Source organism: Anser cygnoides, chromosome 11 (assembly GCF_040182565.1).
Source record: "Anser cygnoides isolate HZ-2024a breed goose chromosome 11, Taihu_goose_T2T_genome, whole genome shotgun sequence".
Classification (NCBI taxonomy): domain Eukaryota; kingdom Metazoa; phylum Chordata; class Aves; order Anseriformes; family Anatidae; genus Anser; species Anser cygnoides.
Genome location: NC_089883.1, coordinates 10,739,464 through 10,753,542, shown reverse-complemented (window position 1 = coordinate 10,753,542; position 14,079 = coordinate 10,739,464). Strand labels below are relative to the sequence as shown.

The following is a 14,079-nucleotide window of genomic DNA, read 5'->3' as shown; positions in this document are numbered from 1 at the left end:
TTCCATTTCAATTGTTTTTATCTGCACTGGAAGGTCAAAACTGATGTGTTAGACAGATGCGTCAAAAGAATATGGAAAAACAGTGTTAGGCTGAGAAAATACCACAAAGGTAAGAGGGAAGAGTGGGCACAGAATCGCATTATACAAAACAACATCAATCCTTCTCCTTCAAACTTGGATGTGAGGTTGTAGAATTGTTAGTTATGAAAAAAGCCTAATATTGATGTAAAGTTGGCAAATATGATCCAAATTGGTAAATTAGGACCTGAAAATAATCAAGAGATGGTAGCAATGCAAATCTATGGTGGTGGTTTTTAGATTGTTTTCCGAGTATGTAATAGTACTCAGTTTGTCCTAGAACTTGAAGCAAGCCTTCTGCAGTGACTAATTGGAAACCTAGTGTATTTTAGGGTTTTCTTAATAATTATCCATTATGTTGCTAGTAAAAGCAGGAAAAAATTAGTCAAGTTAAATGTGCTGGTTAGACATTTCTCCAACTGAATTATTCTGTGATCAAAATAACATTTGTGTCCTCACATCCCACAAACTTAACTACAGTTTAATCTGTGTGAACTCTTAATAACGATAAGAACTTCAGCGTTAGCCTGAGTGGTGATAGTGGTAATGGTCATGTCCAAATGGAGAATTTCCCACGGTTTTTACAGCACGGACCTTTGTAGCAAACAATGAAGAGAACCCTTTCTATTCGTTCTGCTTCCTGTGAGCAAATATTCTATTCCTCACGGTCTGTAACAAAATCATTCCAAGTGCAGGGTAGCTAAAACAAAAATACATTTATCTCTAGTAATATTTACCCTACCTGTAATGTGTTATCACCTATCTTATTCTAGTTCCAAACAGGACCTGCTGTTTGTTCTCTTCTGTACAGAACGAAAGACCAACCTGGTCAAACTATCAGCTTTGAGCAAAAGACGTAGGATATATGTCATGTGGAATATTTATTGTGTAGTTCAGCTCTGAAAGCATTGTTGAAAATATTGCTCCTTATTTGCTGTTCCGAACTGAAATCAAAAATGTAATTAGCTGCCAGCTTTCTTTGAACAGGCATGCTTCCTATTTAAAATAATGTATCAGTTACTTGTAATGAGCTATAGTCACAGTTTTTGAGAACTAAGTTCTCTTTGACTTGGTCAGGCCATTCCCTTTCTCACTTTATTTGTTCCCCTTTATGGTAGCGTTTACAGTAAAGTCAAGAGAGGTTCCTAAATTCATACTAAGTATTGGGGGCATCTTGTTAATTTTTTCTTGATGTTTCCAGGGAAATGTGAGATAAAGCAAATGAATATGCATACGATATGTTCCTGTGTGCTCTTTTTGCACTCTTCTTTCAATGCCTTTTTTATCAATTTATTTTCTTATTTCAGTATATTAATCTGCGTGTGTATCAGAGTATCTTTGTATCTCTGAAACAGTTCTTTCTCAAGTATCTAATCACAGCAGAAACTAGGAATGGTTTTCACACTGTTCTGTAGAAAGTATGCTGTGGAGGAAGCAGTAACTACTTATTAGAATAATGAAAGAGTTCAGACTGCATTGTAGTACATGAGGCAGCAAGTCAAAGCTTCTCTGACAGCCAGTTCCCTTTTGTATCATGAGAACAGAGAGCCTGCTGCAATGTACCAGACTAAGGGGCTGCCTAGCCTGGTATCCTGTTCCAACAGTGGCTTGCTGTAAGCAGGAGCCCCAGGAATAGCAAAAATAAGGCAAGCATATGTTATCTTACATAACAATTTCTATTTCTAGTGTTTAGTCTATTTAGACCATTAAGATCTTTAAGTTCTACTTCTCTTTTTCCCCAGGACTGCCTGGTATCAGTGTAGAGTGAGTTCCTTCTGATGAAGACGGTTAGTGCTCAACATTGAATAGTGTCAAAAGTAGTGCTGCCAAAACAGGTCAGGATGTGTTTTCAGTCCCTAAAACTGGAACAAGAGGGACTCTGTGGCCATTCTTCCAAACCGAGAACAATCCAGGTGGAGGACTTGGAGGAATTCTGGAAATATAAGGTCATATCCCAGTGCTTATGCGTATCATATGTGAGAAAAGCAAGCATGATGTGCAAAGATATGTTTTCCCAGCTCAGCAGTCTAAGGTGATACCAGTGGAGGAGTGTAACTGTGCAATATAACCTGGTCTGATCTGGAAGGGCAGAATTTCCATAAAGAGGATCACTGCTTTGTATTGCAGCTCTGGGACTGGTAACGACTGTATTGCCTTTCCTTCCATCAGTGAGGGACTGATGAATTGGGATGCTCTTCTCGGTAAAACTCATTTCTGTATTTTTATTTTTAAAAAGTCCCCACTTAGAACTGCAGCATCAAATTTGTTACATACTCATCCCTTTGTTACAATGACTACTGCTAGTGCTGGTTTCAGTGTGCAAAAGTAATACAGCTGCTTTTATTTGGTTTTGGAAGTTCTTGAGCTTCCTCTCCCATGAGTCTGATGTTAATGTGTCTTGTATTTATGATGGATTAATGTGAGACTTCTGAAAGATCCTTTCAAGATGGGAAAGGCAGTCCCATTTTGGGGCAGAGCAGAGGCAGCTCATTTCAGAGATGTACTGTCTTACACATCAAAAGAGCAGAGATGAGAACATACAAGAGACTAAAAGCCCTCAGTTGGGAGGAGTTAGATAAACACTCACCAATAACCTGCCTACGTTAAACCTTTTCCAGAATGCCTGAGTCTGAGATAACAAGAGCTATAAAGCATGAGCAGCTGGCAGGGCACCAGACTGAACTGTCCACAGCTCACTGAAGGGTTGCGGGCCAAGTCTGAAGAGGTGCTTTTAGAAGGAGTCGGTATGGAGCCTGAGGAGTACAGACAGAGAGGTGAGTGATCCTCTGCTCTTGGAAGTAGGTAGCGTTTGCCCATGGGGAAGAACTGTTGTAGGGCTGTGAATGGTACCCAGAAATGAGGGTGGGCTGTGTACTTTTTAACGACACATGTCCCTGAGGCTTTAGATCTGCTGGGGCTGAGATGATAATATATCCATGGGCTGAGTTTGATTTAATGGAGTTAGAGTAAGTGGTTGAGTTAGGCTTTTTGATCTCTCATTTAAAGTACTGTGGGAAAGCTCCAAAACTGATTCTGAATAAACATGTGAAGGGGCTATGTACTATGGCTCTTCCTTGGCTGATACCATGAAACTTTACTGATACTGGTGCAGTTCTGGAGATGGGGAGCGAACTTTGGTCCCATGGCTGGAGAAAATTGCCTAGTAAGTGGAGAAAGATTAGGCGTGGAGCTGTGTAGTTGTTTTCAGAGGATGCAAAAGGAGTTATGCCTTAATAACAGGGAAGCATGAGGCATTATGGCAATTTTTGTGAATGCAATTTCACTTCATCTGTAGTTAAGAAAATATCACCTCACTAATCAAACAGACTGTAACTGTACCCATGATCATATTTTAAAGATATATTTGAGCTATTGAGTAATGACAATGAAGTAACCCCAGGAATCCGTTTCGTCCCTATGAAGCCTGCTCTAGAAGCTGAGTCCCTAAATTATTAGATGGGACAGGTAAGGTGTAAAGGTTGAGTAACTTTCCCTAGATCATCTAGTCACAGAGCCAGAGATTAATTCAGGTCTCCTGATTGCCGCCCCGTCTCTTCTGTAGAATGATGTTCACTCCGAATAATCGGAAACCTTCAGAAGGTCATACAACTCCCATGTGTGGGGTTTTGTGTGTGTGTTCCCAGACAAGCAGGAACATTAATTTGTGAGACTGGTTCATGATACAGTGAATTGTGACTAGTGCTATGGAATATGGCTGTATTTTCTTAAATGAGCGAAGTGATGAGTTTATTCTCAGGGAATGCTGACAAGTATTATTTTTGCTGATGATTCATATAGCCTTAAGCTAAGACTCAGAGGACTAGTCTGAATCAAATGTTGAACAGAAATTCATATCTAATTTTTTTTTGTAAATTCTGTATCTATTTCAAAATTGTTAATGGATGTGGTAAAATGGACTTTTAAATTCGGTCTTCTCTGTAGCTGCCAGCTAGCAACATGAGATTTACATGAATTTCTTGTATGTTTCTGCTCCATTCTGCAGTTCAGGTATGATAAGAACTAGAAGCGGTGAGACTGAGGGATGTGCTGGATCCCTTGCTTCTGAATCTCCTGAAGTACTTGTGCATAGGATAAGTGGGGCTTCGGTGGGGCTGTGGGCTGTTTGGTGTTTTAGTTCCCATGGCTATCCTGGGAGCAGTATTTCAAGCCCTGTCAAATGCCGGTGACAGATTGCATGAAGTGCTAGTCGTGATAATCAGTTTATCTGCAGTCTAAACTCAAAGCAAAGCATTGGTTTGCTTCTTCCAGGGAAAGAAATGGTGGATTACATTTGCCAGTACCTGAGCAATGTGAGAGAGAGACGGGTGACTCCTGATGTACAGCCAGGTTACATGAGGGCTCAGCTGCCGGATTCTGCCCCGATGGACCCAGACAGCTGGGACAACATCTTTGGAGATATAGAGAAGATTATTATGCCTGGGGTAAGAAATAAATTATAATTGTGACAGCAAAAAGTCACTAATACCTGAGGTGAACACCCACATTCTGGGAATGCACTAATTCTGCCGAACATTTGTTTAGATACATGCTTACATTAGTGTCCAGCATACAAGTTTCTTCGGGAGAGGAGGGCTATATAATTATGAATTGCTGCGCATAGCTAAAGACAAGCTGATGAAATGAGCAAGAGCAACTAACAAAGTTGATTTGGGGATTCCCCATATACGGATAAGTCTTTCAGACTTTGTGCAATAATTTTCGAAAGATCATTCTTTCCTGTTCAAAATCTTTGTCTGCCTGTTTAATTCAGATAAATGCTTTTGCTATAATTTGGAATTTATCTAATAACGACACAGTGTTATCACTTGCTACTGCTGCACTCCTGTTGATGTTATCTCTGTAGCTTTCTGCTAGCTGTTCTAGAATTGCACGTATTATGCTGCTGTGATCCTTTCCCATCACTTAAAACAGATGCTAATCACTACATCTCATACAGAATTTTGCCACATTTTCAGACTTAACTTCCAGACAATTTTGTTCTAGGTTGTCCATTGGCAAAGTCCGCACATGCATGCCTACTTTCCAGCTCTTACTTCTTGGCCTTCACTCCTCGGAGATATGTTGGCTGATGCAATTAACTGCTTGGGATTCACATGGGTAAACTACTCTTTTTATTTTGTTACTTTAGATATCCTTCTTCTGTGTGTGTTATGGACGAACAGGTCATAGTCATTATTTCTGGTTCTGTGAGTCAGTACAACTTTTTACTGTAAACCATTGTATTGTAAGCTGTTTGCATAATTGAAGAATGTCACTTGTAAAAATAAATCATATATATAAAACCAAACATTACCTAGTAATCAGAGTTGAATGGAGAAAAAACACCACTAGAAAGGTATGTTGTCTAATTAATTGCATATCCAAACAGTTGGCATTGTTCCCTGATGATTTATTTACTCCCAGTGCTAAGACTGTTGCACTGCAGGCAGAGCAGCAAGCACCCGTGACTGCAAGTTCGGCTGGGCTTCATTTCAGTTCTCCTGATCCTTTGAGAGAACACATTTACTGTTCTTCTCCTTCTAAAAGTGATTGTTTGGCAGCCTGTCCCAGAATGTCTGAGTATTTGGTGTCCTCCTGCCGCTACCCAATGCTACTTGGCTATGACTCTACAGACCTCAGTGGCATTCTGAAGCCAATGTCTTCTCCATTGGTGAAGGTGCCCAGATCTTTAGATGTATGTCTCCATGTTAAGAAAACAGTAGAAACTCATAAACCTATAAGAACTTGGTTACGGTCTCCGTGTACTTGTATCCGATTACTTCATTGCATATACAGGAACGTCCATTTTCCATGTTCTCTATCTAGTTTTGACAGAATTTTAAGTTTGCAATGTAAATGGATTCTTTCATAAGTGGAAAGCTTGGCACTGCAGAACAACTTCTATCTTTCTTTTGCTGCTCTTCAAAAACCCACCCTTAACTCTCCTCAACTGAAAGACGGATCAGTCTCCTTTCCCTTTAGGAACCGAGAGCATATGCTCATGCTGAACTGTAGTTCTGCATTTTAGCCTCAAATGGCTTGTTGTGACTTCTTAATGACTCTAAAATTATTGGTAGTTCAGAAGCTCAGCGCTGAGGTGATACTAGGAAGCTGAAGAGAACATTTTAAGGAGGTTGGTAAGAGTCTCTGTATTTGATACTGCAAGAGAGCAACTGGTAATAAGAGAATGAGCAAGACACCTAAACTGTAATCTCAGCATCAAAGTCTGTATTAGAGAACTCACCAAATAACATCATTTTTATTATAATAGTGTTGCACTTTGCCAGGTATGAGCCATAGCCTTATAGGGTTAGCTGTTTACAAACTTTGTAGCATTAGATATATAATCTGCACCTTTGTTGGGTCTAGGTGAGATTTCTCCCAAGGCAATTAAGAGTGTTAATAGCTGTTAATTAAAATGTGATATGTGGCATGCTCTCTAAGGGTTAAACTATTGTATTTGCTGGGTGAATTTAGAACATTGTTCTCTTTGTTTGATTTTCTAGGCCTCCAGTCCAGCCTGTACAGAACTGGAAATGAATGTGATGGATTGGTTGGCTAAAATGCTGGGCCTTCCAGATAAATTCCTGCACCACCATCCTGACAGTGTGGGTGGAGGAGTACTACAGGTAAGGGAGATCAGAGGTGGCCTCATCAACATTTCTGTGTTCACTGCAGTAAATTTCCCTATAGGTGATCATTTTCCTTGAGGCAAAATCCACAAGATTTGCCATATAAGTCTATATGGGGACAAATCTCATCTTGACGTTTCCTTCCCAGATTTTAAGATTAAATTTAGATGATTATGGAGTAGGAATTACTATTGCTTTTAGTCCTGATTGGATTATGGACTAGGAGCAGGTACTTTTGTGGACTTACTTAAGGATAAATGAGATAATCAGATTTGGTTTCTTTCAGTCTGTTTCACATCACTAGAGTATTCACCAAAGTTATTCCTGCACAATTCAAGAAGGGGGAAGACTTGTCTCTGTCTTGCCAGCAAATAAAGACTGCTGGCAGAAGGACATAAATTCATTTCCCTTCTGATGTTGACTTTGTGCCTCTGGAAGTTGCAAGATCCAAGGCCTGAACCTTCTTTCATACAGCCTAAGCAAGTATTCCCTGGAATCAATGCTAAGGCTCTGTGTTATTATAAGGAGCTTTGCTCAGGTTTGTAGTTTTTGTGGTAGATAGTACATTTAATCTATAGAAGAACAAAAGTAATTTATTTACTCAGTCATGCACTTCAGTCCTCTACATTAAAAATATACAGAAATTAAAAAGCTTTGTTTTGTGTTGCTGGCCCAGAGAGCTGTTCATTATTCAGTGAATTCCCATTGCATCTGAGAAAAGCAGTTGTGGAAATTTAAAAATAACAAAAGTGGGAGGGGGAGGTAGTTGAAAGCATTTCAGTGACTTCAGTAAATCCTTGACAAAACAGCAATAAAATAGTGAAACGTTGCAGTAAATGAGCAATGTCTTTTCAGAGCACTGTGAGTGAATCAACGTTGGTCGCGCTGCTGGCAGCAAGGAAAAACAAAATTCTGGAGATGAAGCTTTCTGAGCCAGACGCTGATGAGTCCTTGCTCAATTCTCGTCTCATCGCATATGCGTCTGATCAAGTAGGTTGTTACAGTTACAAAAAAAAAAAAACTATTTTACTTCCATCTCACCCAGACCATACAGATGACAATGTGAACTTACATTACTGTACCAAGAGAAAAATACAAGCATGAACGAATCCCTCTAACGCTGTTACCCTGTAACGCTGTTTTCTGCAGATGGGGAAATGAAATTGGTGTGAGATGAGATTTTGCAGGGTCCCAGCAGTCCAAAAGACTTCTTTCCTGTTCCTCACAAACCCTTACTCCAGTAACTAAGTGTTGATCTCATGCTGCTTCAGCTCTTGTTTCTTAACATCCTCCTTCCATTTGGAGACAGGCATACTCAGATCCTCAGTGTTGCTCTTGATTGTTGTCTCTGCTCCAGGGCTATGAACTTGTCCTTGGAGAAAATGCCTACACAGTGATGTGACTCTGCCTGCAAACCTGTTCTGTCCTTTGGCTCCTGAACTGAACAGTCATACTCCCCTGTGAAAACAGCAGCAGGAGACACACTCATGCTGGTTCTCCCTTCATGTAACTAAAAGGGTTTTTGATTGTGAGGTGTTTTGGTCTATGCCAGCCCCAAACTAGGCACGCTTCAGGACTTTTTGTCTTCAGATAGTGAGGAGGGAATATGTTAAGGTAGCTTCATTTCTAGAAGGTCCTTTAAGATTCGAGTTTTGATAAATGGCCCTCCAAACACAAGATAAGTATACCTCATAAGATTTTTAGAGACCAGAACACAAATAAATGGATCATATGTGTTCCTTGAAATTACAATGTGTTCTTTCTTTTTGTTATTGACAAGGAACAAACTTTCAGACTTACGTTAGTCTGGATTATAATAACGACTTTATCTGTGCTTTTATTGTCTTTTATAAGACCATAATTTATCACAGTTTTTGAGCCTCAGAGCTTGCTTTCTTAATGCTTTTTAAAAATTTTTTTTTAAAGGCACATTCTTCTGTAGAAAAGGCTGGCTTGATATCTCTTGTGAAGATGAAATTTCTGCCTGTGGACGAGAACTTTTCCCTTAGAGGTGAAACTCTGAAAAAAGCCATTGCAGAAGACAGAAAGAAAGGCCTAGTGCCCATCTTTGTATGTTCAGCTTTCTGTTTGGGAGTATTGATATTCTTAATGTCATCAGAAGAAATGTCTTAGATATAATTTTACTATGTTAAAATACTTTAGTTGAAGATGAAAATGTATATGAGAATTTAGCATTTTACTGAACTCAGGAATGTTGATATCATTTCATTTTTACTACATTAATAGCCTCCCCAGTTTTAAAATGCTGCATCCATTTATTAAAAACAAAAAAGCCATCTGAACAGTTTTTTCTTCTAGGTTTGTGCAACTTTGGGTACAACTGGTGTCTGCGCTTTTGACAATCTCTCAGAACTGGGCCCAATTTGTAAGTGTCCTTTTCCCCCTGATTTTAAACTATGATAGCACGGAGAAGATAGTATGACAATTTTTCACGTCAAAACCAAGGAGAGTAGAAAGACTAATGAGCGGAGTTTTTCAAATGTGTCTCAAAGATGAGTGGAGTCAATATAAGTCTCTGAAGTGATTTCTATAAGGTTAGGATGCTAAAATACATTCCTTTCCAGATGGATGACACTTGCCAGCTGATAGATCTTTAATGTGGTTATTCAGGGAATACACAGAGCATATGCTACCGACTGCAGTACCATTGCAGGACGGATACTAAACATTTAACCTAGCAAAGGAGTTCTGAAGGTAGTGATTGGTAGGACATCCTTTGTGGTCACCAGTTCAATAGGTAAATTTGATATTGTTGCAGATTCTATTCCAGCGTAAATTCTGACAAGTAAGTGCTGAAGATCTATGGCATTTTCTGTTACGTGTCAGAGCATTGCTTCTATCTCCGAGTCCTTTTTGCTTGCATTTATTTTGGCTTTGTGTGAATGAGTTATACTGGGGAATTTCAATTAGTAAAAAGGCGGTGACAGAAATCAAATGTTAAAAAGCCTCATCCAAAATTTGGAATAGTGAATTTTTGTAGAGTTGGCTCCATCTGGATTCAGCATTATTCCATATTTTGTGGTTCTAGTTCCACGGCTTTATGATATAACTTGATTGTCAATTGCTTGTATTGTGTTTTATTTTGTTAACCTGTCCACCTCCTGCAAAAATGTATGCCTAGTTTTCAGAGAGAAGGGTACTTCTTTAACTAAGCACATACTCTGATTCATTATATCCCTTACATAACAATGATTTCATTTCTAACAGGTGATGCTGAGGGACTCTGGCTTCACATTGATGCTGCATATGCAGGAACAGCATTTGTGTGTCCTGAATTTCGATTGTTCTTGGATGGAATTGAGTATGCAGATTCCTTTACTTTTAACCCTTCAAAATGGATGATGGTTCATTTTGACTGCACTGGATTTTGGTGAGTAAAGACAACACAAGAAGGATAATGTGCAAATTGTAAAGTCTTTCTTTGCACATTTTTTTTTTTTGCTAAATACAGTTCATTCTACAATTGATAGGGTTAAAGATAAATACAAGTTACATCAAACCTTCAGTGTAAACCCTGTCTACCTCAGACATCCCAATTCAGGAGCTGCTGTTGATTTTATGGTAAGTTGCTATTTGAGTTGATATTTTAAATTGTCTATAAAATGTTTAGATGTAGACTGCCAAATTCCTCTGGAGTTAGTTTTTAGGTGGCCTTACTACTTAACAGCATAAAAACAATCATACTGAGGTCTTAATGCAGATTAAAACTTTGAAGTGGTTATGATAATTGGTTGTAAAATTGTTTTAATTTATAGAGATTGAAGTATTCAAGATTTTTACACAGGTGGGGATCTAGCCTAGCCTTTTTTGTTAGAAGAGTCTTTTATGTGCATTGTATTGTTAAAATAATTCCTACTGATGACATTTTGGGTGGTTTTCTTGTACCTTTGATATGTGATAAAATAGAGAAATGATTAAGCAATGGAAACACCATGCTCTGAAACAACAGTAACATGAATTACATTTTTCTTCAGATTTATGTATAGATAGGAGAGCTGAGTCATTTCAATTTATATCCATTTTATAGCAGATTTCAGTACAGTAAAACAAAAGAATATTCAACTGCCAATTGTTTCAGCTATGATCTCACCCAAGCCCTGAAAAGATGATTGTTTTCTTGAAATCAATGATGCTTTTCACTAGAGGGAGTGTAAGTGTAGAGAGGGAAAAGAAAAAATCACGGAGTCCCTCTTGTGGTTGAACAGGACCCTGCATGTTACTGTGTAGCTCCTTAGAAGTACTCTTATGTTTTGTCACTCTTCTCCATACAGTAGGTATTTACTCCCATATGAATTCTTGTTGGTTTGGGAAGGTGTTCAGGATGGCACTTAAATATTCAGATTACAGGAACCAAAGTCAGCACTCAATCCTGAGTGTTAATGGACACATCTTAAATTGATAACGCTCTTTAAGTGCAAACAGCCATTGTTATATGCTGGTAATTAAAATCCTAAACAACACCCCTCTGTTCCCTGAGGGGAACAAACAAAATCTTATTTTTGCAAATAATTGTAGACATAGCGTTTTCTTGATGGCTATTTCCTAGGCTTAGCTGGGTTTCAGTAACATGCAATTTGTTGTCTCAGTGAAGATTTCTGACTTGAGTACAGGTCTGAAACAACAGACCTTGTAGTGTAAGGGTTCAGTCCTTTCTGTCGTTTTTGCCCTTATTGACATGCTGTTTTGTTTTCACAGCACTGGCAAATTCCATTGAGTCGTCGATTTCGTTCTTTGAAGCTGTGGTTTGTGATTCGTTCATTTGGGGTGAAAAAGCTTCAAGCTCACATCCGGCATGTATGTACATTAACAGTGCGAGCATATGTGTATTATGCTGATTTATCAGTAGTGGAGTTTATTAAATTCAGTCATGCAAAGATGAGTAACAAATCCTTTCATGTACAAAGTTTGCCTGTGAACATTAAACATGTGCTGACTTTAACTAATCTGTAAAGATTGACTGTGTGGACAAAACGTCTGCTGTACCCTTTTTGGAAGCAATAGGCAATGGAAAGCAACTTGATAAGTCAATACCTCTGCACATTGAGTAAGTTTGTAGAGGCTTTCCTTGAGGCAAGGTGGCAGCTGTTTGGGAGGCAAGCTGTGAAGGATGGCTGAACCCATTGCAATGAAACTTCACAGGCTTAAGTCTTTGATGGAGTGTATGTATCATATTGTGGATCAATGGTTGCTGCAAAAGGAATTTAATCTGTGAAAAGAAACATGCAGTTTTCAAACCTTCTCAAAATTCTTATATGTAGCCCAGCTACTCTTGTACATTGTCAAGGGTTTGGGCAAATAGAGACAGTCTTAAAAATTCTTAGCTTTGTTGTTGTTCTTAGCTTTGCTGCCATACGTGGAAATGAATGGAGTTGATCTGTTTTAATGAGGAGGGATGTTTTTTTAACTACTTAGTTTAGTGTCTTACACTGTGTTTTTGATGAACCAATACATAACTACTTTTTTTCTTAATTACAGGGTACTGAAACAGCCAAATTCTTTGAATCTTTGGTTGAAAGTGATCCACTCTTTGAAATTCCTGCCAAGAGACATCTTGGACTGGTTGTATTTCGTTTAAAGGTAAAAAATGGGCTATTTTCATCTATTTTAGACTATTTCCATGAATTATTTGACTACAGATGATCTCTCCAGAGGCATTAAGAACTACGAAGAAGCTTTCATATAAGAATTGGTAATGCTGAAATTCTTACAAAGATATTTGGATGTCACTGGAAACTGTAACAGTTGTACTTTTTTCTTTTCCCTATGCATGTTTAAAACAGGGTCCCAACTGGCTGACAGAAAAACTCCTGAAAGAACTAAGCAGTTCTGGCAAGCTCTTCCTTGTTCCAGCAACCATTCATGACAAGTTCATCATTCGCTTTACTGTAACATCTCAGTTCACAACTAGGGAAGATATTCTGCAAGACTGGAACATCATTCAACATACCGCAGCCCAAATCATTAGCCAGAATTATGGGTTACACCACATCAGTTCTGGTGATGAGGCAAGAATCCCTAATATGGTAACGGAACATAATTCTAATGTTATCAGTAATGCTTCTCAGCTATATATAGAGGAAGAAAAATACAAAATACCTTCCAGAAAAATAGTAGTTCAGCCTAAGAAAGTAGCAATGAGTTACAATACATGTGTGATCAGTCAGCAAGTGGAAGGTCAAGGGGACCTTCTAGATGACTGTTTTCCAGAAGATGTGCAAGATGTTACCAAACATAAGTTAACCTCTTTCTTATTCAGTTATTTATCTGTTCAAGGCAAGAAAAAGACATCACGTTCCCTTAGCTGCAACAGTGTCCCAGTGACTGGTCTTCTTGAGCAATGTAACCCCAAAGCAGCAGCCACTGACAAGAAAGAATCTCACGCAAATGCTAGAATCCTTTCTAGGCTGCCTGAAGAGGTGATGATGCTCAAAAAAAGTGCCTTCAAAAAATTAATTAAGTTCTACAGTGTCCCAAACTTTCCAGAGTGTAGCATTCAGTGTGGCCTTCAGCTGCCTTGTTGTCCTCTGCAAGCCATTGTTTGACAAGTAAAAGAGATTGGTGCTTAAGAGCTCCCCAGGTAGAAAGAGAACCAAAGTTTGCTTATTCATATGCAATACTACATGTTATTTTGTTCAATATGTAAGCAGTGGTAATGACCACCGAGAAAATTCCTGTGCTTTTACTGGAGTAAAACCTTGTGTATTTATAGATTAAAATGTCAAATAAATCTTGTAGACATGTAACATTAAACTCTCTGCTTTGTAGACTGTAGTAAAGAAAATGCAAACTTCTGCCTTGTAAACCATCCTTTACCAGGACTGAGAGCTGGTAAACTAGAAACATTTTGACAGCGTACGTTGGCCTCAATAGGGTGTTAACAATTCAGTTCTCTTTGCACCATTGATTATTTTTTTAATACGTTGACTTGAACTCTCTAGGCTGCTGTGAGGATATGCGTATGTAGACAATGCCAACATCACTTCTGAATTGCGTAAAGAGGAGGATGTAACCTTTCTAAGTGACTTACTATACTAGGGCAATTTTCAGCTTTTGAGTTTAAAAACAGAGCAGCCCTGCCATTCCATCTGTGCTAATCAGTTAACAGTGCACATGAGGCTTTATGTAACCATATTTCAAGAAAACAAGAATGGAATTGCCCTAAAACTGTGTTTGTGTCCATCTGATTAACTCTGAATTGTCCTAGCGCAGTCCATTTGAGAAAATAATTCAGGAAGGGGAGCACCTGCTTATATCTTTTCCTAGTGTGAGTGTGTAACAGTCAATTGAGACTGAAGTACAGGAGTGGATAGGTCAGCAATCAAAGTCACTTTTGTGAAGAGTGGAGATG

General features: G+C 38.7%; 1 protein-coding gene across 1 annotated transcript; it reads left to right on the top strand.

The window, feature by feature from the left end:
- Positions 1–133: 133 nt before the first annotated feature.
- Positions 134–14,077, top strand: HDC (histidine decarboxylase). The gene is made up of 13 exons (XM_013192804.3): positions 134–1,865; positions 2,697–2,852; positions 4,348–4,520; positions 5,083–5,196; positions 6,585–6,707; positions 7,566–7,700; positions 8,637–8,780; positions 9,030–9,096; positions 9,939–10,101; positions 10,202–10,292; positions 11,427–11,525; positions 12,207–12,308; positions 12,512–14,077. Exons 2-13 carry the CDS (start codon positions 2,732–2,734, stop codon positions 13,271–13,273), a joined length of 2,094 nt encoding a protein of 697 aa, XP_013048258.2. The 5' UTR covers positions 134–1,865; positions 2,697–2,731; the 3' UTR covers positions 13,274–14,077.
- The last annotated feature ends 2 nt before the right edge of the window (positions 14,078–14,079 follow it).